General features: G+C 43.5%; 1 protein-coding gene across 1 annotated transcript; it reads left to right on the top strand.

Moving 5' to 3' along the window:
* Positions 1-24200, top strand: RP1L1 (RP1 like 1; the record flags this gene model as incomplete). Its single annotated transcript, XM_066316754.1, has 6 exons — positions 1-639; positions 17276-17444; positions 19363-20757; positions 21631-22025; positions 22090-22887; positions 22938-24200. Coding segments are annotated over exons 1-6 (4659 nt in total), but the record flags the coding sequence as incomplete, so codon positions are not given.
* Positions 24201-25527: the final 1327 nt, after the last annotated feature.

Below are 25527 nucleotides of genomic sequence, written 5' to 3'. Positions count from 1 at the left end.
ATGACTCAGGTGCCTGCTGACTACCTGTCAACCACCAGCTCCTACAACTATGAACCGCCCCTCCCCGCCGTGGCTCGGGCCAGCACCCTCTCCAAGGTCCCTCCAGCCAAAAAAATAACCTTCTTCAAGAGCGGAGACCCTCAGTTTGCAGGAGTCAAGATGGCCATCAACCAGAGGAGCTTCAAGAGCTTCCACGCGCTCATGGACGACCTCTCCCATCGGGTCCCGCTGCCGTTTGGGGTCAGGACCATCACCACCCCACGAGGAATACACTGCATCAGCGAGCTGGACCAGCTGGAGGATGGAGGGTGCTACCTGTGCTCTGACAAGAAATATGTGAAGCCCATCAGCATCACCTCGGGGGGACACAGACCAGCCCCACCACGGAACGGCCGCCCCTCCAGCAGCGTGAGGAGACAGGCTCAGGAGGGCAAGCTGGAAGATTATTCCACACCTTTTACCCACCACGGTCCCAGAATACCCAAGAAGATCACTCTGGTTAAGAACGGGGAGAGTGGATTTCGGCGCTCCATCATCCTGAACCGCAGAAACGCCCGGAGTTTCAAAACGCTCCTGGATGAGATCACGGAGATCCTGCAGTTCCCGGTGAAGAAGCTCTACACTGTTGATGGGAAGAAGGTAAATGTCTCTGGTGCTGGTCAATCGTTCAAACAGGAGTCATCACGTTCCTTGTGATGCAAATCCTTTAGCTCATGGGTCCAAAAGTTTATCCACGTTACCTTAATCCTTTGGGCTTTGTCACATTAATAGCTTCCCCATTAATTACACAATAGTTTGATGCAGAAGAATCTTGTTCAGCCACTCAAGAACCTCATGCCAAAAATTGTTTGGGGTCAATAGGAGGTTTAATGTTTCGCAGTCAGATACAAACCCCTTCTAGTTATAGTGCTTCTCACCTTTTTTTGGGAGGTGTGTCCCAAGAGAGGTTCAACTTTTCCACACCTGACCACTGGGAATTCAGCAGAATCAGGAGGCCCTTGTGGTTGCACAGTTCCCCACAGAGCAGAGTCCTGCTCATGACGTGGCATCCTCAACAGAGAAAAAATAAGATAACTAATGATTATAAGATAAGGTGATAAGATAACAAACTAATGCATAAAAAATTAGGATTTGAGCAGGATCAAGAGACGCTTTTGTATTGATGAATTAGTGAATCTGCTGTGGGGAGAATTCTTATAATAAATTCAGGGCATGGAAATCCCTTCATTCTTCTGTTCCCAAAGGAATTTCCTGACAAACCTGAGATTCTCTTGGCTTCTCCTCCATCTCTTTTCAGCTAATTAACATTTACCTCCATTTTATTGAAGGGAACTCATGAGTTATCCCAACTTGTCCTTGTCCCTGCAGTGAATGGAGATTCCCAGCTCCTTTCCCACTTTTCCCACCTTTACAGGGCTGAGTGCCAGCTCCTCAGTGGTAAAAGCACAACAACGACCTGTGGTGTCACTTTCTGAGCCAGGTGACTGAAATGGCCCAGGTTCAAATGACCCATTATCCAGGAGGGGAAAAAATGCAGGAATATTTTGCAATAAACTCCTTTTTACCTGGCACAGGGAGAGGAATGTGCAGTAGGAAGGAGAGAGCGAGGGATAATTTAAGCCATCCTTCCTGGTGGAAGCACTGTGTCTTACCACAGAGTTTACTGCTATTCCCACCAGTCTGGAAAGAGCTTCCAACCAAACCAAATCCTGCTGCCAAAATATGTTATAATCTATGGATAACAAACTTCTTTTGCCACTGATTTCTCCAGTTTTCAAGACTTGGACATAATAATCTTGTGAACTGATAGCAACTTCCCCTTCTTCACTTTCTTGGAATTTTCTCTGATTTCTCAAAATAGAAGTTTTGCCTTCTACTTCTTAGTGCAGTCTTAATGTTCCCCTTGTAATTCCTAAAGGAATTGCCCACAGTTTTCATTCTACCCACTATAAACACCAATATTTTAGGTGGGATATGTGCTAAATATGCACTCTGTAAACACAATATCTTCAGCTCAGTGGTCGTGGAGGTCTTCTCCAACCTTTCCATGTTTTCCATCAGGAGAAATGCGAGTGTGGGTCAAACGCCATCACTTAATCTCTCACAGCCCCTTCAGATTCTATTTTTTTAATATGAAAACTTTCATTACTGTTTTGTCAATAAGGAGTTGATTTTCTATACCTTAATAATTCTGTTTTCACTCCTTTAATTCACCTGCAGAATATTGCAGTGATAGGTGATGAGGGGTCCAATCTCAGCAACATCTTCATCTTCCACATAATTAGGAGATATGTGCTTATTAATACCTTACCTGAGAATCTTTTACAGTCAGTTTTTTGGTCATTATTGATTTTAGTAATTTACCTCTAGCTTTCAAACTGTTCAGTCCTGCTCATTTTACAATCATTCCTATCAGGACTTCCTATTACTTTAGGCTTGGGTGTGAAGCATTTAAACCACAAAAAGCTCACTCTGTCTTGGATTTTCCAATCTTTTTCTTCCACATGGATTCCCTAAACTATCTCTGTTCTTCTTCTAAGTTTTTTTCTCATGGTTCAGCTTCAAGACATCTGTGTCTGATACACAGTTGGTTTTGTCTGAGTTTTCACTAGATATAACTATTCATTGAGGAGTAAAAATTGTGAATTCAATTCACAATTTTGAGCTTTCCTGAAATAACCTCCTTACAGTGGTGCTGGAGTTTGATTTTAGCTGCACATCTTGCCTTTATACTTAAATTTGCATTTTCTGTTAAAGGCAATGGAAAGAAGCTTCCATTTTTCCATGATCATTGAAATGTACCTGGATATTTCATATTTCTTGGGTATTTCCTTTTTTCTCGCATTATTCTCTCTGAAGAATAATTCAAATTTGTTTTAAATAATTTTGTAACCTTCTTTGATTCCAATTATCTATGTAATTTTTTTCCCCCATGACTTAGCACAGAGGTCTTTGTAGGAAAGAAGGCTGGGACTGAGTGGAAGAGTAACTTTTGATATTTATTCCCATATTTTGAGAGATTGGCAGAATAATTCCTAAGCAATGCATCTGGACTACTGATGGATTGACTTCATATTTGTCTGGCTCAGAATAAAATAGTTCACAGCATTTAATAGCAGGTTCACAATGTCTCTTTTTCAGCCAGTTTTTCCTTGAATTCTTGAAAACCAAACACCAAAAAAAGGGAAAAATCTCCTGTCCTACATGTTAATCAGTCTTCCATCATGAAGAGATGTTCATAGACCTCAGAGTGTTTGCTCTCCAGTCTTCTTTTGTTTCTTTTATTACTGTAATTCCAGATCTAAACTTAAATACTAAAATGAGTTAAATCACCTCTGTCCCAGTGGCTCTGGGACATTTTAATATTTTTACCATTTCATTGAGCAAATTCAGGACAATTCAAAATTACAAATCTTGATGTGAATATAAACTTAGACACACATGGAACAGTCTTGGGTTTTTTTTCATTACATTGAGTGTTGATTTGAGAAAGCAGAGAAAAGTGATTCTTTTCTTTTGTAGTCCACAATTTTTTCCAGTAAACCTCTGAGTTTAATTCAATCAGAACTCAAATTTCAATCGTAGAATCTGAGAATTTTAAAGCCCTGATTCCCAGGGAAGTACATTTAGTTTCCATCTATTGGAATTTACATATTTTCATTTTCATTCTAACTCCTGAAGCCTTGAGTGAAGTGAAACCAGTATTTTTAATCCTAAATGTCAAACAGATTTCCTACTAGGAAATCCTAGTCCTGCTGAAGAAGGTAGGTGTGAAGTGTTTGAACACTCATTTCATCACGGAAAATTGTCCATTTTCCAAATTAACCAGGAGTTTTCTTGCTTAGAAATTTGATGACTATGGGACTAGAGAAAAATTTAATTCAATTTTAGGTAAGCAAAATCAGTTAAATTTTCAGCAAGAAAAGAAGTGTAAATCGTAAAGGTTTTTTTCAGGTCAAGCCACTTGTTGGTGTTTTCCAGGTGATTAACTGGAAATAATTGGATTAACTGCCCAAATTGAGAAATTTGTTATTTAGGTTAACATCGACATGGAATTAACTGGCCAGTGAAACTCTGTTCACATTTTCCCCCTAAAATATAGACAATCCTGGACATAACTCATTAATTCATCTAAATCTGATTGTCTTACGAGGAGTTTGGGATGGGGGGGGGGCATTAATCTTTATTAATTATAGAACATGGGAAGACTAACTGAGATTAGTAAATTAAGCCAGGCCTAAATTACAGATATTTGGATATTGGCAAACACAAGTATGGGACTTTACATCCATTAACTGATGAGACTGTTGGAAATCACATATTTCCTTTTTTACTGAGAACATCAGTTCTGCACTAAAAAAAAGAACCAGGTGTGCAGATATCTCAATAAAAAGAATAATTGTAGGTCATCTTCTCCATCAAATGACCTTTTGACTCCATTCTGGGAAGTTTTTATACCACATAGTGGGTTTTCTTCCTCGTGGTCTAAACCACAGGAATGCACCTCTGTTCAGATCCCCACCGCCCGTCCCTGGAGAGGGAAGGATGTCTCTGGGGGCAAAGAGACAAGGATCACAGAGAGGGCAGAAATCCTCCCAGGCTGTAAGAAATGACGTGTAGGATGATGAGGCAGCGACAGAGGATTTCCCTTGCAAATGGCAATTATCCAGGGCCCACCAGATGAACGGTCATTAAGACTTCGTTAAGTCACAGGAACCCAGCACCATGACTGTGTCCAGGCACAGATGTCCTGATTTCTGAATCACTAGGCCTTCCTTTTACTGGCTGCCCTAAATCAAAACAAAAACCAAACCAAAATTTTCCTTAAAAATCCAGCATTCCTCCTAACATGGCGTTTGAAACCACAATGTGAGATGGCAAATAGTCTACATAGTTTATGGCTACTGGTGGCAATTACCAAGAGCAGCTCAAATGGGATTTATCAGCCCTCGAAAGAGTTTTCCAGGGGATGTGGCCAGTTTTTTGTTTGTTGGAGTGAGGCCAAGGCTGAGATGTTTTTTTGTTTGGGCGCACTCAAGGCTGACCGTAAGTTGTTACATGTAATGAGTGAATCTGATCCGGTTTTGCTCTGTGGAAAGGTCGAGTGGAAGACCAGAAAGACTCGATTTTGCCTCAGCTCCTGCAAGTGAAAACGCTGCAGAAGGAGCACTCTGTGCCACCGAATTTCCTTGGCAGATCAGAGAATTGTTGTGTGGGTTAATCGGGGAGGGATCATGAGTTAAGGAATGTTTCCTCAGGCACCACCAACTGGAGACTGTAAAGGATTAGTTATTTGAAACTCCTTGGGGTAAGAACCCTCAGTTTTCTCCTGTGTTTGTGTGGAATATGGCACGGGTTGCACTTAGGCAAGACCAACCTTTCTGTGGCAAATCAAGCCATCTTTGACCATGTCCCAGTCTTGGAGAAAGACAGAATGGCCCAAATGAAGTGACTCCTTCCCTGGTGTATCTTCCCAGCCTCCAGCAACCTGTAGGATAAGATCTTCAGCCCAAGCAGCATAATGAGCCCCCACAGCTATTCCAGTAGCCAGGAGGGTTTCAGAGCACAGACACTGGCACCAAATGGCACCATCTGTGGATAATCACACTTTGTAGCACCCAAAATAGAGCCGCATTCCCACAGGGGTGCCCATGTTCAAACCACTTCTCTGAAAAGCTTCCTGGCATGTGTTAACTCCCAGATCTGCCCAGGAATTGCTTGGGAGATTGCCAGTTGATTGAGGCTTTAAATACTCTAAAGACCACTCTAAGAAGTGTGGTAGAAGCAACGCTGCTCCAGTGCCCTGTATCCAGAATTGATTTAACTTAGCTGTAAACACAGAACTTTTATTTTTAGATGTTATTAGCCAACCTGGTGGCCTAACTATTATTACTAAGTAGTTCTTGATAATGACTGTATTTACAGCGACCTAGGGGTGCAAGGCCAGGAAACAGGCTTGTCTGACATATTTCCTGACTCAGATTTACACATCCATAGAGCCATTCCTAGGACATCTGTAGGCTGCCCGCAGGCATCCTCTCGGCCACTCATGTTTGGGCTCTCCCACCAAGATCATCTGTCTTAATGACAGGTGTCATCAGGACCTTGATGGAAATGCAGGAGGAAAACGGGACACACGGAGGCAGATAAGCTGGTTTAAAATGTGGTATGTATATAAACAGTGAGAGAGGAGAGGTGATAATTTGCCTCCGTGGGATCGTTAATTTTCTGGTTGCACGTTGATGTATTCACCGTGACACTCGGTTTCTGTGCTCAGGTATGAAAGATTGCAACAAATTCCAGCCCCTGATCTGGAGCACACCGTTGCTATCAAGCGAGCTGTGCCACTTTTCCACCCACCGTGTGTGTGACTCATGGTCTAAAAACAAACCACAGGTTTCAGGTTTGATATTCTCTGATTCCGTGCCAAAACCACAATGACTCCAACGAGATTTACACAAGCGATCTGTAAACCTCAGCAAAACTTTCCATGAACCTCATCCACAAGAAGATTCATATCCAGGTGTGTTTCGTGAGCCTTTGAGATGCCCTGAGATCATCTGGCCAGGTGCCTTACATGGTAGAGTTAAAGGGACCCCGTGTTTAGTGACTTTCTTATCTGACATGCAACAAACCTGATACTTTCTTATCTAACATGCACCAAATGCAGATGATTCCTTTAGCCTGGGGAGGTTTTGTTCTTTCAGTAATAATGGAGCAAAGTGTAATTGCTTTCTAATCCTTTTGAATTTAATCCAGGGCAAAGACATTATTTCTAATCATGTTATTGGGTATAGGCAATTATCATGGAATCATGGATATATCCTGAGCTGGAAGGGACTCCCTAGGGATCATGCAGTCCAACTCCTGGCTCTGCACAGGACATCCCAAAAATCCCACAATGTGCTTGAGAGTGTTGTCCAAATCCTCCTGGAGCTCTGTCAGCCTCAGTAGTATGACCACTAATATTTCCTAATTTTTTCTAACAGCAATTTAGAAAATTCTACCACTCATTTAACTTGTTCTTGTGGACCTCAATTATACAACCAAATGTTTCTGCCATGCTATGGGTACCTCCTACAACTATTTTTGGTATTTCTGGATTTTCCCCAGAACAAACTGGGCTTTTTTTTAAATGCAAGTGGTTTTGGAAAAAAAAGAAATTGAATTTTTTATAGGTACGATTTTTCACATTTAGGGGTTTTTTTTTCATCTTAAACAAAATTTAGAAAGTACTTGGAGGAAAATTACTTCTATAGTTACTGGCATATAGAAGCTTAGAACTCTGGAAAGATTGTAGACAGTTAAAGAAGGAACAAAACACCCCAGACTTATAAAATGCAGACTTATCAATGCAACAAGGACACAAAAGTGCAAAATAGTAATTTAAACTTGATATAAAAAATCCTGTATGGGGTTTTTTTTTATGAAAAAATGCATTGAGCCAATAAAAACAGCTCTATGTCAGTAACAGGTAAATGGCTAGAAAAAGGTTCATCTGAAAGGTTCATCAAGGTTCATCTGAAAAAGTTGTGTTACAAAATATTTTATGAGATATGTGAAACTTTTCCTGTTGATGGCTCTCTTTACAGTGTACAAAAGGAGCACTAAATAAGAGTGGACTTCAGGAGAGTAAGATTTGTCACCATAATCTCTCTATTTATTCCTTTGCTGATAGAGTACAAAAAATAGCAGAATTCCACCCTCTCCTGGAAAAAGTGTGAATTTTCTGTTAGTACTTTAAGTAGAAATCACTGTTTCATCAAAGAATTTTCAGAGGAAAGTCTGTGGGGATTTTTCATAGGGAAATTAAATTTTACAAATGCAGGCTTGGGAATCTTTAGTCAGTAAAAGGAGAGGAAATAGAAGATTTTTACATTTGCATCAATTTTCTTCTTCTTTTTGGGCCTTGAATTCAAAGGATTCTGCTGCATGCTGCACCTCTTAGCAAGGTGTGGGAAGCAAAAACCTTCCCACTTTTCCTATTTGTACCATGGACTTTGCAAAATGAGAGTGAAACCTGGACTCAGTAACAAAAACAAAACACTCAATTAAACCAAAAACCTCTCTTTGTGCCCAGAGCTTCTGGAACCCACAGATTTTACCCGCAGTGTTTGTGCTAAGAGACATCCAAGATGGCAACACCATGGATCAATTCCCAGTGGATCTGTGAGCTTGATCCAGGAGGGTTTATATCCTCAATCCCAGCTCCTGGAGATTAACTGGAGTATAACTGGAGTATAACTATGCTGCTCTTCCCTCCTTCCCCCACAATTTCCAACTGGAATATCTTCTCATCCAAGATGTAAAGATTCTCCATATGAAAGGAGTAAGTTTTGACAACTTCTAGTCATGGGGAAAAGCTTGAACTCCCAAACTGGATCCTTCCCACTGACTCAGCCACCACAAGGCTGAGCACAAGAACCAAAAGTTTCACATTTTTCAAGGCACGCCAATTTTTAAAATAATCCTGCCCCAGGAGAGGATCAGGGCAGGCTCTCGGGGTGGAGTGGATGTCACTCTGACTCATCATTTTCAAATGCTGGTGTTGGATGGACCAGATTTAATGAGCCCAATGCCAAAGGGGCAGGTGGGGGACTCTGACTTCAATCAGAAGGTGAAAAACATCACCAGCGAAACTTCTCTAGAAAGGCCATCCCCTCTTCTCAGTTGAAATTTGCACCTTTAACAGCAGTTTGCTCTTTCTCTGGCTGCTTCACAGCTTCAACTGTGTCAGACCTAATTTTGAGCTGGCAGGGTGGGTGAGGAGAGAAAAGTCCATCAAAACTTGCATATAAGGCCAGTGCAATGTGGAGATCTCCCAAAATCCATCCAGCACTTTGTGAAGTCCTTGGGAAAGCTCCAAGAATCTTCATCAGGAACCAGCTCATCCTGCACAGGGGCAGGACTGGTGGCACCCCTCACGCAATCAAAACTTCCAAAATGATCCAGACTGGAAATCACTTTTCTTCCCACTTTTATCCTCTTCACTTGTTTCTTAAAAACATTCTTTCTCCATTTCTTTATTTTCCCTATCAATCCTCTTCCTCTTTTCCTATGAGATGTTTCTCTTCTCCTGCTACCCAAGTGATTTTCAACAACCACCGATTTTCTGATTGTTCTGATTGTCACTAGTATTTCTCCAGGAATGATGGAATGTTCATTCAAAGTATTTTCAGAGCAAAACCCAGAATAATTTTTGTTTATGTGAGCAAAGTGTCACACACAAGGAAAAGCCATCCATGAGTACTCCAGGAGTAGCTGCCAGCAGAGCAGTAGCTGCACATGATCTTTGCCTGTGCTTGACTGACAAAGCAGAGCAGGGCATTATTGCATTTTTCCTCTCTCTTTCACATTTTACTTGGCTCTTTGAGCGCTTCATGGCCTTCCAAAACTCTCATTTTTTTCATGCATCTTTGCACTGTGGGCGAACCTGAAAGCTGAACAGGTCATGTCTGTAAAATGCAGAAGATCTTGATGTTTGGAGAAATGTTGGAATGGCAAATTACCTTATATTGCTGTATTTCAGTATATGGAGCACTGGATTTGCCCAAATTCTCATTAAATAAGCATCAAAGAAAGGTGTCAGCTTGTAATTTCTGCTGAACAAACCACCTGCTCTTACAAGAGCCTTAAACACTAAAATCTGCCCTGATTTATCCTTCTTCCTTTGGTAAAAAAAAAGGTTTTGGGATGAGCCTTCCAGTACCTGAAGGGAGCCTGTAAGAAAGATGGAGAGACTTTGGACAAGGACATGGAGGGATAGGACAAGAGGGAATGGCTTCCCACTGTCAGAGGCAGGGATGGATTGGATATTGGGAAGGAATTGTTCCCTGTGAGGGTGTGGCTGGGATGAAATTCCCAGAGAAGCTATGGAATATCTGGATCCCTGGAAGTGTCCAAGGCCAGGTTGGACAGGGCTTGGATCAGCCTGGGATAGTGGGAGGTGTCCCTGCCCATGGCAGGGGCTGGGACTGGATGATCCTTGAAGCCCGTTCCTACCCAAACCATTCCATGATTCCATGTGGATCTGGGGACCTGATATTTAATCTAGTTCAAGAATCCATGTGAGTTTTGATCTGGGAGATGCAAGGGCTGCTGTGTGCTCTCTTCTGGACTAATAATTTGGATGCTACCATTTCCAGAGGACTGGATCTATCTCCATGCAGTATTTCCTCGCTCTAAGTTCAGTAATCACCTCTTGTTCTGTGTTCCTCCTGATAGCAGGGAAGAAAGAGCCTTGTGACCCCTGGTAAGGTTAGAGAAAGGGAGAACAAGTCATGCACTTCCTGATCTCTTCCTCCTCCTTTTCTTCCACTACTTTGCTAATTTGTATGTGGGCAGGGAGTGGCAACACCCCATGATTCACCTTCTGACCACGGATTACCCAGCCACTCCCCAGAAAAAACACTCTCTAATTCCTCCGGTGCAAAGTTTGGGGAAGGGAAGGGCAAATGGGTTCTTTGCATGAATAAAATGCAAAATTCATTATTGTTAAACCACAATACATCAGTTCAGAGCCTGGATGCCTTCAGATTGGACGTGGCACAACCACAAAAGGACAGGGTTTTTCACACTCCAAGGAGGAGTAAATGGGAATGGAAGAGAAAAAGGAGCAGATCGAAGAGCTCTTGGAAAGGAGGCAGTGAGACAGCTCAGGCCATGAACTCAGTCCATTAGCTTGTTCCTCAGTGGGTCTGTTTCCAGCTTTTCCTGTTTCTCCCATGCATCTCCGCACTCCTTTGGAAGGTGGCTTAGTTTACAGACTTGTCCTCTGAACCATGCCTTGCGTTATTTCCACATTCCGTCTAAGTCTCAGATGTCTTTGGTTGGCTGGCAGCCAGCAGAGGCAGAGCAAGGGTGTCTTCTTCTCTCTGCCTTCATCAGAAACTGACATCTGTGTCCAGCTTCTGAGGTGAGCAAGGCTGAGTGGTTCTTCTTTCTCTGGGAAGAGCCAGAGGGTGGCTTGTTCTCCACAACAACCAGCTGCTTCCGTATTTCAGTTTGCTCTGCGTGTTTCTTTGCCATACTTCTGTATAGGTATTGATGGCATTTTATTATTAACTGTGTTGGAGTAGCACCTAGAGGTCCTTGCTGAGATCACAGCAGTCTGTGGGTCCTGCACAGCAAAATTCATGGAGACAATCCATCCTCAATGGATAGCAGCCACATTGGGAAAAAAAGGGGTGTTTCAGAAGAGAGGATGTATTTTCATTTACACCTCATCTGTAGTGACCTTCCCAGTGGAGCTTAATGTCCATAAATCATTTTTATTGGAAAGAACATCAAGCTTTTTTTGTCAATCCATAAATGTCATATCCCATTGGGACTAGGGAGTTCCTCTGGTGAGGGACAATGAATCATACATCATAGAACATTTTGGGTTGGAAGGGATCTTAAATACCATCTCATTGGAAATCCCTGCTATGAGCAGGGACACCTTCCACTAAACCAGGGTGCTCTAAGACTCATCCAACATGGGCTCTTGTCCAGAACTTCACTTGCAGCATCCATAATCCTCTTGGGTCCCGATCCAGAGTCTGTGAAGGTCACCGAATTTCTCTTCATCTATTACAGTGGTACTTGGATGAGGTTTTACAGTAAGATTGAGAATCTCGATTTAATTTTCAGGTATTAATGCAATAAAACTTAAATGGGAGCCTATTCCAGCCCACCAAGTGCCAATTGCTAGAGACAGATCCTATGAATTTTGGTGGATTTTTGTCTCTGATAATCCACAGACTTAACTGTGACTGAGTTACATCGAGGGAACTCCAAAAAGGCTTGAATGGATCCTGAGTGATCCAAAGGAACTCTTTGCTAACCCATCAAACACCTTTATCATAAGCCATTTTTTCTATTCAATTTTATTCCTAATTGTTTACTTACAGATTAAAATATTCTTGAAGTTCCCATGTTTTGAGAGTCAGATTGCAAATGAAGATAAATTGTTTTCTAACATTATGAATGTGGTTGATGTTTCCTGCTGAGCTTTCTGATCTCATACTTATCTTTTATCCTGTCAGCCATTTTCAAGCACATATTGAATACTCTAGAACATCTCAATTTGTTCTGTGAATCCACATTTAGACAACTGCATTGAGATGATTGACTCTGTCATCAGTGAGAGTCAGGGATATCCAATGGGGGATGTTAACCTGGATTAGGTGAAATTACCTGTCTCCCAAAAATATTGGCTACTTTCCACCAAGAAGCCTTGATTGCAGAAGATGAGTTACAATCCTGCGTGATGAATTAATGGAGAAAAATTAGAGCAGGGCATTCTCTCCTTCGTCACATCTCCTTCAAGTGATCACCAGATTTGAAGGATTTACAGTCCATTGCTTTTGGGTTTATTTTAGTTAAATTGTAGTGGGATTTAATCCTGTTTTCTCTGAATATCCTATCATGGTTGCTCAGGCTGCTGTGGCAGCCTGAGGGAAGTGAAGAATCTGTTTACCAGAAGAATTTTACTATTGCTTTAAAATCATAGAATCATCATAGAAATGATAAAGGTTGGACAAGACTTCCACAACCATGAAGATCAACCTTCGGATGAAACACATCCCCCTTCAGTGGCATTCAGTTTTCCCCACTGCCTGTGAGAGCTAAAGCAGATAAGAATATTCACCTTCCTGTCTTTCAGTTCCACACCACTTTTCCAACTTAGTGATTCTGTGATTGATTCTGTGATTCTTAACTGATGTCTCCATGAAAATAACATCCACTTCTACAATAAAACACAGAATCACATTATCGCTGAGTTTGGAAAAGACTTCTGGAGATGATCTCACCAAACCTTCCTTTTCCCCCATATGTTGAAATTCACAGTGCTCTCTGCAAGATCATTTCCACCTTTTACCTAATCTGAACAGCAATTCAGCATCAGATTATTTTCTCAGAATTTAATCCCATCTAATAGTTCATCTTTTTCTCTGGTGCTCATATGGTTCTGAAACAGGAATAGCTACTGTGTCTGCTTTTCACCATGGTCCTACTGATACATCTTGTAATCTTATCTTTCTCCAAGTTTCTCTCTGATTTCCAGTTTCTTCTCCCATCATGAAAATCCGTGGCAGAAGTTTCATGGATTATACAGTTGCTCCCATCATAAAAACTCTTTGGTGGTTGTTGTGTCCAAGAAGAACAGGATCACTTCTCCTGCACAACAGCAAAAAAGAGGCTGGAGCTCCTCTGCTCCAGAGCCAGGCTGGGAGAGCTGGGGACGTTCACTTGGAGAAGAAAAGACTTCAGGGACACCTCAGAGCCCCTTCCAGGGCCCAAAGGAGCTCTTGGACAGCTGGAGAGGGACTTGGGACAAGGGATGGAGGGAGAGGAAAAAGGAGAATGGCTTCTCACTGTCAGCGGGCAGGGTTTGATGGGAGATTGGTAAGGAATTGTTCCTTGTGAGAGTGGTAAGGCACAGGTTTCCCAGAGAAACTGTGGCTGCCCCTGGATCCCTGGAATGTCCAAGGCCAGGTTGGATGGGGCTTGGAGCAACCCGAGATAGTGGGAGGTGTCCCTGCCCATGGCAGGGAGTGGAACTGGATGAGCTTTCAAGTCCCTTACAGCCCAAATCATTCCATGATCATGCTGATGGAAAGAAAGTCCCAGTTTTGCTCTTTTCCCAGCTGTAGACAATGTCAGGCAGGCTCCAGAGAAGCCCGGGGAGACTCTACCACTGCTCGAAATGGGGCCAGTATTTCACTCAGTGCTTCCAGGAGCTACAGTGGGCACTGGAATGCCTGCAGGGTCAAGATATGATCCCTTTAAATTACGAATAGTTTTTACATATTTCTCAAAGTTAAGGAAATCTGAGAAGAACCATGGGCCTCATGCAGGATGCACCAAGTGAGCTTCAAGTTGCTAAACACACAAGAGGGGATGTGCTGCTCAGTCAGACAATTCAACACTAATAAAAGATGTCGTATTGATGGCCCTGAAAACAGATGTTCTCTGGAAAGCCAGAGGCAGTGTGTTGAGAGGATGGGATTCCTGCAGCTGGGTGGGAAGACTCCATATGGAGCAGATGTTATCCCAACCCTGCACTGCCCTGGAACAGTGGGTGCTGCATTATATCAACGTGAGAAATGGGGTTTATTTAACCCACAGAAAACATTCAGTTGCATTTAAAATTACCAAAAAGCTTTTAACAGTGAAGTATCACAAAGGATGAATCTCTGGAATTATTAATTCAAAGAGATGAATCTTGCAAGACATTAGGAAGAAAATCTACATTATGGACACAAAGACAGCTAAAGTGCTGCTGATGTCAGAAATACCCCATACTACAAAAGCAGCCTGTTTTAAGTGACATAACACAAGTTTATTCCATGTAAAAGAATGTATAAATTCCCCAACTCATCTGGCTCAGCTCCATGGATCCCTGACTCTCTGTCATTGGCACCATCTATTTTCTGCACACAGTGCAGCAGTGATGAGTGTGATTGAAATCTCTACACCCAGACACGGAACCACATGAGAAAATGTGGGCAAAAAATAGCTTTCACTGAAAAAAATGTCCCTTACAAATAGGAAGAGATCTAAACTTAGTGAGGCTTGAAAGACAGATTCTTTTACTTGAGGGACAGAACACATTTTATGTTTGTTTTTCTTTTTTTTTTTTCTCTCTCTCTTTTTTCCTTTTCTCTTTCTTCTTTTTTGTCCTCATATTTTTTTCTGCTTGTGTCAGATCAGGGGAAAATATCTCACCACAGCAATAAAAGGAAAAAGAACAGAAAAAATAAGGACAGAAAAGTAAGGAAATGAAATACACATAGAGCAAAAACATACTCAAAATGTTTGATTTATTAAATTCTAGGCTTTCTATGAAATTTAATGTGAGCTAGAAAGATGTTTTCATTAAGGCTATATAAAGATGTTTTCTTTAGAAATAGATGGACCAGAAATGGAGGGAGCAGAGGGGAAACTGGGATTTGTGAGCTATTTTTCTGTTTCATGGTACCCATCACATGAATTTGGCAGTTTCATTGCTTTGCAGAATTTAATGAAAGTTTCAGTGAGAAAGGTTCTCTTATTTTGGGTTTCATAGCAAACTGGATGGGCCTAAAACACAAGCGTCATTATAAAACAAACACAAAATAAAAAATAATGGGAAGATAAAGGAACTTTTACTGTATTCCCACAAAAAAGTTGATGCCATATGTTTTATTGTAAGAAATGTTTTCAGTAGTGATTACCTGGATCTAGAATGTGTTTCCTTTCATCTCTTGCTCTTTCACCCTCCACACATTTATTGTCTTATTTGCACCAGATCCAGCACCAATCCCTTAGTGCCTCCCCCAGTCCTGATTGGACATCCTGGAAAACTCCAGAAGCATTTCCCAAACTGAGGGCTTGGCCTCTGAAGGGGCTCTGGTTCTTCTTTCCTTGGCTTTAACAATATTTAGAGGCTGAGGTATTTCCTTCACCTACTGTTATCTCAGGCACGTGTGACAACTGCAGAACTGTCATCACTGCTCCTCTGAGATTCCTTATCTTGGTTCTCCTCGAGGGGATGATGATTAAGTGACAGGGTGAGGTCAGGGTGCATCTTGCTGAGCCCAACACCACAGTGCTGGCTTGGTAACCCATGGTGTGGTCACCTCTTGCTGAGGTTGTCCCCATGCTTTAAAGATATTCTCCTGATGTAGCAGGCTGAGGAGGGACTTCTCACATTCTGGAGGTAATGTGGGATATCAGAGGCTGCCAGAAACTGGTCTTTATAAAGTCCTCTCAGACAGCAAGAGAGACTCCTTCTTTTGAAGTATATCAAGTATTTTACCTGAGAACTCATCTTCAGTCTTTCAAATGAGAAGTTGCAGGAACAAGATGGAAAGATGGGTCCAGGATCTGTCTGCCCAGTGCTTCCCAAAGGACTGATTCCTGCTCTTTGTGAGAGACAAATGTATTGGGGTAATAGCTCTGTGGGGATCTGAGAAACCCGATTCAGCTGAAGATGTCCCTGTTCATTGTAAGGGGTTGGACTGGACGGCACTTGAAAAGCCCTTCCAACTCAAACTGTTCCAGGATTGTACAGTTCCATGAGAAGTGATTCATGAAGGACTTGGTGCGTGATCCAGGAACAGGTCATATGGTAAGGATGAAGATTCCAACCCTAGTTCTCATGGAGGAACAGAGATTCCTTCACGGGCACTTCCCACGCTGAGGACAATGTCCCTCGTTGTCCAGCACTGAGGCAATACTTGGGGTTATAACTGAAGCAGTATTTCAGGGAATATTTGAAGTCACAATTCTTGTCCCTCTTCCTGAGCAAGAAAAGGATCAATTAAGGGACAAAATGAAATGTAGCATTTTTCAGGTAATAAAAGCTGCCCCATAAAGGAATTACAAGAATTTAAAGGTTATAATTCTCTATAAGGCAAACACCTCCAGTTCCACCCTCTTCCTCACTACCACATAGAATATGCCCGAATTTTTCCAAGGATATCTGAAATCTTGTATACTACATAATAAATGAGATATATTCTCCCTTACGCAATCTCTCCCAGCCCTTCTCTATCTTAGGAAATCTGATCAAAACACAGCAGAGCTTGTCTTTCAGTGGAGGAATTCTGCAATAAGTTCTGGTAGACCCCAAAGTTCTCCAGAACCACATTAATTTTCATCAAATCACAGAACATCCCGAGCTGGAAAGAACCTATGAGGGTCATAAAGTCCAACTCTGTCCCTGCACAGGAAAAATCCCAAAACCAGCATTACATGCCTGAGACCATTATCCAAACACTCTTTTATTTAGATGACAATTCCTTGTCAGCTGATTCCAGGCCTGGAAGCACCAAATTCTTCTGTCTGAGCTCACGGTGCTCCACTTACAGAATTCACAGAATTCAGAGGATTCACAGAACCACAGAATCACTAAGTTGGAAGAGACCTTCAAGATCATTAAGTCCAACTCATGCCTTAATGCCTCAATTAACCATGGCACCAAGTGCCACATCCAGTCTTTTCTTAAACACATCCAGGGATGGTGATTCCATCACCTCCCTGGGCAGGCCATTCCAGTCCTTTATCACTCCTTCCATGAAAAACTTTTCCCTAATATCCAACCTGTATTTCCTTGGCGCTGCTTGAGACTGTGTCCTCTCCTTCCGTCAGTGCAGCCTGGAGAAAGAGACCCACCCTCACCTGGCTACAACCACTTTTTAGGAAGTTGTAGAGAGTGATAAGGTCACCTCTGAGCCTCCTTTTCTCCAGGCTAAACAACCCCAGCTCCCTCAGCTATTCCTGACAGGATTTGCTGTTCCCTTTGCAGATTGACAGCATGCAGGCGCTGCTCCACTGCCCCAGCGTGCTGGTGTGTGTCGGCCGGGAGCCCTTCAAACCTGTATCCACGGAGAATCTGAGGAAACACTCGGTGGAGAAGCTGCCCAACCTTCCCCTCCGCTCCAACAATGGCAACAACGTCAACGAGAACAATGAAAGTAAGAGAAACCTCGGGGCCTTGTCGCGCGGTGGTAGCCAGGATCGTGTCCCACAGTGTGGGGATTACGGGCCCCTATTGTGCTGCCCCAACGTAGGGATTTCATGTGGAAAATGCACTTCCCTGCCTCCCAAGCCTTGCCATCCTCCCCTTCTTTTTCTCTGGTTTCCTTCTAGGATTTCCTCCCTACGCCCTCCCCTAGTCTTTCTTTTACGTGCTCCCCATGTCTGGCTGACTTCCCTTCCTCTTTCATATCTCTGGGTCTCCTTTTCCTTCCAGAACTCCCTCCTTTCCTGTGTCTGTCCCCCCCAAGACCCTAGAGATTTCCCACGAATCCTCTATCCCCTTGTTGTCTGTCCTATCATGATTTCCCTCCTGCATTTTCCTGCACCAGGACCAGAGGATGCCCTGGATCTGCCAGCAGGAGACTCAGTTTCTCCTGCAGGTTACAGCTGACCTTTTGGGAACAAAGTGTATTTTTTTATGGAAAGATTTTGTTCAGGAAGGAATATGTTATGGATTATTCAGGACTATATTTCTTTGGCACCCCATCATGAGTTATCTAAGGACACAAGTAATTAAACCAGCCACCCTCAGTAGCTTGGGAAAAGAAACTTCCCAATTCCAAAGGGCAATTAATCTGACCTGTATTAAGGATTTATTGTAGAATGAAATTAAGCGTGCCCCGGACATGTATCTGTTCCTTTCCATTGTCAATACCAGGAGCTTGGAAAGATTCATTTGTGTGTTGCCAAAAAGTTGCAGAAATTTAAGGACACAGGCATCCTCCGCTCACTATCTAATACATAAAAAAATTGGAGGGAAACATGGAAATAAATTGGAGCTTTGCCCATCAAAAAGCTGAGCAAATCCATCAGTTCAATCATTAGGATGGTTAGGGAAGAGCTATTTCATGTGATTTTGATGTGCTCCTGTTCAGCACTTCCTTCCTAAAATGTCCTCCACTCAGCTGCATATCCATGTGCCCGTGGAGGCACAGGATCATTTGGATATATGGACATGGAAATTTCGGACAAACATTTATCTGAAACAAGACAGAGGAATGTCTTGCAAGACGGCCTGATAGCAATGTATTCTGCTTGAAATGAAGGGACCTAAACAAACCCACGCAGATCACTGCATGGGCCATAAAGATATTCTTCCAATTGTAATTCCTAAATTCCCTTACTGTCACTTCTACAACTCCCACTATTTCTCCATGTAATCATCACTAGCTTATGATTCCTTTTCTATTTGTTCTTTTTGTTTTAGTAAGAATTATAATTATTCTTGGTGGCACATCCCTGCAGGGACTGAGTGTTGCTCTGGATGACATGGCCACACATTTCCTGGAATATGACTGGAGAAGTGGATGATGCACAGTAAATGTGTGACCAGCTATGGAAAATGGTCATTTCTCCATGTATTTTCCCCTGGTTAAATAAGAGGAATGAAAACTTGCACAGTTAAATAAAGGAATATTTGCAATGTGATAAACTGCTCAAACTTAGAGACTACATTACTCTATATGTATATATATATTATTTTTATTAATTTTACTTCCTGACATGCACTTAATAAAACAAAGTGTTTGTGTTTCAATTTAATTTTTAAAATAGAGATAAAGTTAAGGGGCAGAAGATTTTATTTCAGATTATTAATTCAAAACTTAACATTTAACAAGGAAGTTGGACTAAGTTATCTCCAGGGGTCCCTTCTAACCTTAATTATTCTATGATTAACGGACATCACTTAGTCAAAGACAAATTTTCAAATTATGTAAATTGGCATAGGCCTGGCTTTAATGGAATAACATCGGGATTCACGAGTTTGAGGGTTTGACTTAAGATTGACAGAAGATTTTCTGTCTTCTTTATGTGAGTTAACACCTTTCTCCATCTTTCTTTTCTTCCCTCCAGTGAACTTCGGACTGAAAGCCAAAAAAAGCGTTATCCACCCACGGTCATCATCCAGCAACAGGTCGATGAGGTTTTCCTTGTCATCAGAGAAGTCATACCCCAACGGCCTCGCTGCCTCTCCAGACAACGGGGCACCCTTCTCCAATGGCTGCTCTCACCCCAAAGCTGGGGACCTGGTCCAGTCCTTGGTCAACGATGACATTGAGAAGCGGGTCCACGTGAACAAGGACGGGAGCCTGTCCGTGGAGATGAAGGTTCGCTTCCGCTTGCTCAACGATGAGACTTTGCAGTGGTCCACCCAGATCAAAAAGTCCAACCTGATGAACCAGCTGCCTTGTGAGGAGTCAGGGGTGGAGGAGGACAGCGGACTAGATCCCCTACAGAAAATGAACCCAGAAGCCAGCTCGGAGGCAGATGATTCCTTATATCCCTGTGATATCGATTCCTACATGTCCAAACTTGAGGAATCGGAATGTGACGAGGCCCACTGCCACAGCTGTGGGAAGAAACACCAGGACTATGACATTTGGAAGAACCCCATGCACATGTCTCAGAGGGAAGAGCCCAGTGTGCGGAGCACCTGGCACACACGGTCGTCATGCTCCAGCACATCTTCCCGGAGGAGAGTAGTCCACAAAAAAATGACATCTGTGGATAGCATCCACACCACCTCCAGTGAGGAATTCTCTGAGCACATTGTGCGAGAGTCCTCATCCTACTCAGAGACTATAAAGAACAGAGTGGCATATCGATCTGTTAAAAAGTGTACGTGCCGAAGTGATTTATCTACCGGTGCTTCTAATGGAGAAGAGCAGCAGGAACACACTCAGACAAGCACAGGAAACAGCCAGAGGCCTTCGTCCTTGGGCTTGATGTCACATTCAAGCTGTGAAAACAACCTGAATACCCAAGACAGCCCTGAAGACCAGGAGATCACCAAAACTATTTCACAAAACGAGGATGCAAATTGCTTCGAAGCTTCCTCTGTGAAGTGCTTGAAGGATGACATGGAAGAGGTTGAAAGCAGCAGAGTTGGGAGTGTCATGTCCAGGTCATCCCTGCAGTCCAGGCAGAGCAAGAAGAACATGTGTGAGGAAACGAGCAGCGTGGGCAGGAGCGTGTCCTCCATGAGCCTCCAGAAGGAAAATCAGGGAGACAACAGCCAGTGCTCCACCCCTGCCAACAGCGTGCACAGCAAGTCCAGTAACTGCACCACACCAAAAGAAAAAAATGAGCAGAGTGACCCCTCTGATGACAACCCAGTGGTGTCCTCTTTCTCCAGTGAGTCCTGCCCCAAGAAAGAGGCTGAAGAGTTGGAAGCAGAGCAGGAAGAAAGTGAAGTCAATGAAGTCAGCTCAGTGTCAGCAAAAACAAAGCCAAGCAAATCAATCAGGGGTGAGAGCAGTGAAGGGGAACAATACTCTACGCAAGGAAGTCACCGTTCCAAGGCTAGTGACAGGAACAGCAAGAAAAGTGGCAGTGATGAGAACATTCCATGCAGTGTCTCTTGCTCTTCCAGAGGGTCCAAAAAGAGCAAACGCAGCCACCTTCATTTGGACGCACAGTCTGAAATATCTGTGTCTTCACTTGAATCCACTCCGAATAAAAAGAAGAGTTCCCTACACGCAGATGATGCGAGATCAGGCAGTAGGGCATCAATTTACTCCAAAAGCTCATATGAAACCAAGAAAAAATCAGTTGGAGATGCCATGTCTCATAAGACAGGATCTCTTCACTCGAACATTTCATCTGCCAGTGAAGCAGAGGCAACTGCAGGTCCTACTGAGGAGAAAAGCTCAAAAAGTACTGCCAATGGCTACAGTGAATCCTCAAAGAGCTCAAAGAAGAGAAGCCATAAAGAAGAAAGCAGCAAGCCGTCATCCCTCTGCTCAAGTGTTTCAAGTCCTAATGGAAAATCCGGAGAGGGTCATGCCAAGATTAGTTCAGAACCCTCTTCTTCAAAGCAGGGAAGCATGAGTGGGAGTGTATGTTCAAAAGTTGACCACCCAACTGAGGACGGGATTAGGAACGGAAAACCTACAAGCAGTTCTTCAAGAGTCTCTTCAAAGTCGGAAATAAAAGATAGATGTGCGACAGAGATATCCCAGGAAATGGATGATAGGTGCTCACAATCAAACATGTCTTTATCTTCAAAATCAAGGCGGACAAACCAGAAAAATCTTCGTGTGAAGGTGTCAAACTCCAGCCGGGCATCGGTGTCAGAGACTATGTCAGTGTGCAGTCTGCACTGCCCTGCCCCACCAAAAGGGAAGCCAAAGAGAAAAAACATGCGTTCGGCCATGCTGAAGAATTCCTCCATCAGCAGCATCGGCACCGAGTCCGTGCTGACCGCAGGAAAAGAGCAGAAAGAAATTGTGGATTCCTCGAAAGCAACTTCCTACGGGTCTAAATCCGCTGCAACCAAAGAAAACAGTCAGAATAATAAAGAGACTGATGATCCTTGCAATAAAAAAACAGAAGAAGAGGTAGAAGACGCAGGAGTTCAGGAGGAAGGAGGTGATTTAATGCCATCAGCTCTACCAAATACATCTCCAGAAGAAGTTGTGCAAGAATGGCTCAGGAAAATCCCTTCGGAAACATTGCTCATGAAATATGAAATGGAGGATGATGGAGAAGAGGAACATGCAGAGTCGATCACTGAGGTATCACACTGTACAAATGCGAGGAAGCCCAGAGGAGGAAAAAGCTGAGGAAAACAATGAGGAGGAGGAGGAGGAGGCTGAAAAGGAGGAAGCAAAGGATGAAGCAAAAGATGAAGTGGAAGAAGAGAAAGCCGAAGACACAGCCATTATTGAAGAAGCTGAAGAATGCGTGAAGCAGGAAGAAATCTCTGAGGTCGCACCTGAAGCTGCTGAAGCTGAACAGGCAGAATGCAACCAGTCGGTTACATCCAACCAAAATAACAACAAGAGAGACCTGCCAACCTCTGTCCAGACGTCTGTCCAGATCATGAAGGCTTTGCTGAGTTCAAAGCACGAGACCAAATTTGACCGATCCAACAGTTTGCCTGAAGTGTCCCCCACAATGGGGAGAAAACTGAGTAACTCCGCCAACATTTTGATTTCTTGTCTTGCCAGCCTCCAACTCCTTGATGAAGAGTCAGAGGATCCATCAGAGAACTCAAAACATTTGAATAAGTCAAGGTATACAGAGCTGCTAAATATTTTTCAAGCCCTGTGGTTTGGCTGCACTGCTGAAAGGAGCGGCCCAAGTTCAGGCCAAGAGGAAAACAAGCTGGCAAAGTCAGTGTCTGGGTCTAAAGCCCCAAAATCCATGGATCACGCCTTCACTCCCAGGTCCTCCTCTGGGGTTGATGTTTGCAGTGGCTCTGGTGGCTCAGGAGAAGAGTGCACAGCCGGTGCCACGTTGGTGGCACAGAAAACTGTGGAATGCAAATCAGCCGAGCCAATGGAAAACACAGAGACTGACATAGAACTGGCTGAGGCTGAGGAGCAAAGTAAAGAGGAAGAGCAGCCATCCCGCCCTTCCACAGCCTGCTCAGAGGCAAAAGGTGAGGAAAAGCAGAGTCTGCTAAAGAGGAATCTGTAATCCAGGAGGAAGAGGAGAACAAGGAGGATCAGGGCAGTAACTGTGAGCATGGTCAGGAAGCAGGGGGAGAAAATGAAAATGAAGAAGAAAACAAATTAGCTGAAACTGGAGAACAGGAAGAAGCTGAAGCTGTGAATGATGAAGTCCCACAAGAAAACCCTGAAGAGGAGCCTGATCAGCCAGAAACCACTGGTGATGCCCGTGCTGGTGACACTGATGTCAGGACAGAGATGAAAGAGGAGCTGCAAGACCAGCCCCAAGAAGAGTCACCAAATGACCCCGAGCCCAAAGTTGATACATCCACCAGTGTGGGCACATCCTTTGTCCAGCAAAAGTCCGTGGATCCAGACCCAACCTGGGTCCTGAGACTACTCAAGAAAATTGAGAAGGAGTTCATGGCTCACTATGTTAATGCCATGAACGAGTTCAAAATCAGGTGGAACCTGCAGGACAACAAGCAGATGGATGCAATGATACTGGAGCTGAAGGAGGAAGTGAGCAAAAGGATACAAAAGAGCATAGAGAAGGAGCTGAGGAAGATCAAAAGCAGGGCTGGAAGGAGGATTCCAAGGCCTCCAGAGGAGCCACCCACACGCGAGTCCAAACTCCAAACTGAGCAGAGGAGATGGCGACTGCAAACTATGCATAAAAAGTCCCTCTTTGGGGACAAGAATGGTGCCCAGATGAAGCTGGAGGAGACGTCAGACTTATCATTAGATGCAGATAACGACTTTAACCTTAGTGCAGCTTTGGAGGACAGCTTTAGCAAACAATCCAGTGAGGAGGAATATTGTCCATGCGACTCCTGTGTGAGGAAAAAACTGGCTTCCAGGCCTGCCAGAGCCCCTGTGGTGGCTGCCAATGCCCCAGTCATGAAAGCTTTTGATTTGCAGAAAATCCTGAGGATGAAGAAAGATGACAATGAGGAAGCCATCGTCGCAGAAGCAGCCCAGGACACCAAAACACTTCCCAATGGTTCTGCGGAGGAAGGGGCAGAAAATGAGGAGATGGATGAGGAGCAGCCTCAGACAGGTGAAACAGAAGCAGAGGGTGATGGTGGAAAAGAGTCAGAATTAAATGAAGATGATGGGGCAACGCTGAATGGAGATGGAGAAGAACCTGAAGTAGAAGAGGGTCAAAATGCTGAGATGGAGGATGAGGCCAAAACTGAAGAAATCAAAGAAGAAGAAGCAGCAGAAGGAGGGGAAGAAACAAAAGAAGGAGAAGAAGAGGAAGCAAAAGAGGAGCAGGAAGAGGAGGAAGAAAAAGAGGAAGAAGAAAGGACTAAGGCAGAAGAGGAGGAGGAGGAAGTACAAGAGGAGGAGGAGGAAATACAAGAGGAGGAGGAGGGTGAAACTAAAGAAGAAGAAGAGGAAGTAAAAGAGCAAGAAGCAGAGGAAACTAAGGAGGAAGAAGAACAAAATGAGGAGGAAGAGAAGGAAGTAGAAGAAGAGGGAGTGAAGGAGGAGGAAGAAACAAAGGAGGAGGAAGGGAAGGAGGAAGAGGAAGAAGCAAAGGAAGAAGAAGAAGAAGAAGGAAAGAGGAATTGGAGGAGAAGGAAGGAGAGAAGAAGCAAAAGAGGAGGAGGAAGAAACCAAAGAGGAGGATGAAGAAGCCAAAGAGGAAGAGGCCAAAGAGGAGGAGGAGGAAGTAAAAGAGGAGGCGGAGGAAGCCAAAGAGGAGGAAGAAGAAGAAGAAGGGAAGGAGGAAGAAGCAAAAGAAGAGGAAGAAGAAGCAAAAGAGGAGGAAGAAGAAGCAAAAGAGGAGGAGGAGGAGGCAAAAGAGGAAGAAGAGGAAGCCAAAGAGGAGGAGGAAGAAGAAGGGAAGGAGGAAGAAGCAAAAGAAGAGGAAGAAGAAGCAAAAGAGAAGGAAGAGGAAGCAAAAGAGGAGGAAGCAAAAGATGAAGAGGAAGAAGCCAAAGAGGAAGAGGAAGAAGAAGCAAAAGAGGAGGAGGAGGAAGGGAAGGAAGAACATGAAGTAACCAAAGAGGAGGAGGAGGAAGCAAAGGAGGAAGAGGAGGAGGAAGCAAAAGAGGAGGAGGAGGAAGAAGCAAAAGAGGAGGAGGAAGAAACCAAAGAGGAAGAAGAAGGAGCAAAAGAAGAGGAGGGGGAAGGAAAGGAGGAAGATGAAGAAACCAAGGAGGAGGAGGAAGAAAAAGAGGAGGAGGAGGAAGAAGAAGAAGAAGGAAAAGAGGAGGTGGAAGGGAAGGAGGAAGAAACAAAAGAGGAGGAAGAAGTAAAGGAGGGAGAGGAAGAAGCAAAAGAAGAGGATGAAGCCAAACAGGAAGAGGAAGAAGATAAAGAGGAGGAGGAGAGAAGGGAAGAAGAGGAAGAAGCCAAGAGAGGAGGAAGAAGAAGAAAAAGAGGAAGAGGAGGAAGAAAAAGTGGAGGAAGAAGAAGCTAAAGCAGAAGAGGAGGAAGAAAAAGAGGAGGAAGAAGAAGCTAGAGGGGAAGAGGAGGAAGAAAAAGTGGAAGATGAAGAAACAAAAGAGGGAGAGGAGGAAGAAAAAGAGGAAGAAGAAGAAGCTAAAGCAGAAGAGGAGGAAGAAGAACCAGAGGAGGAAGAAGTCAAAGAGGAAGGAAAGGATAAAGATGA

Source organism: Sylvia atricapilla, chromosome 3 (assembly GCF_009819655.1).
Source record: "Sylvia atricapilla isolate bSylAtr1 chromosome 3, bSylAtr1.pri, whole genome shotgun sequence".
Taxonomy (NCBI): domain Eukaryota; kingdom Metazoa; phylum Chordata; class Aves; order Passeriformes; family Sylviidae; genus Sylvia; species Sylvia atricapilla.
The sequence above is the reverse complement of the archived record's forward strand: the minus strand, read 5'-3'. Positions and strand labels throughout refer to the sequence as shown.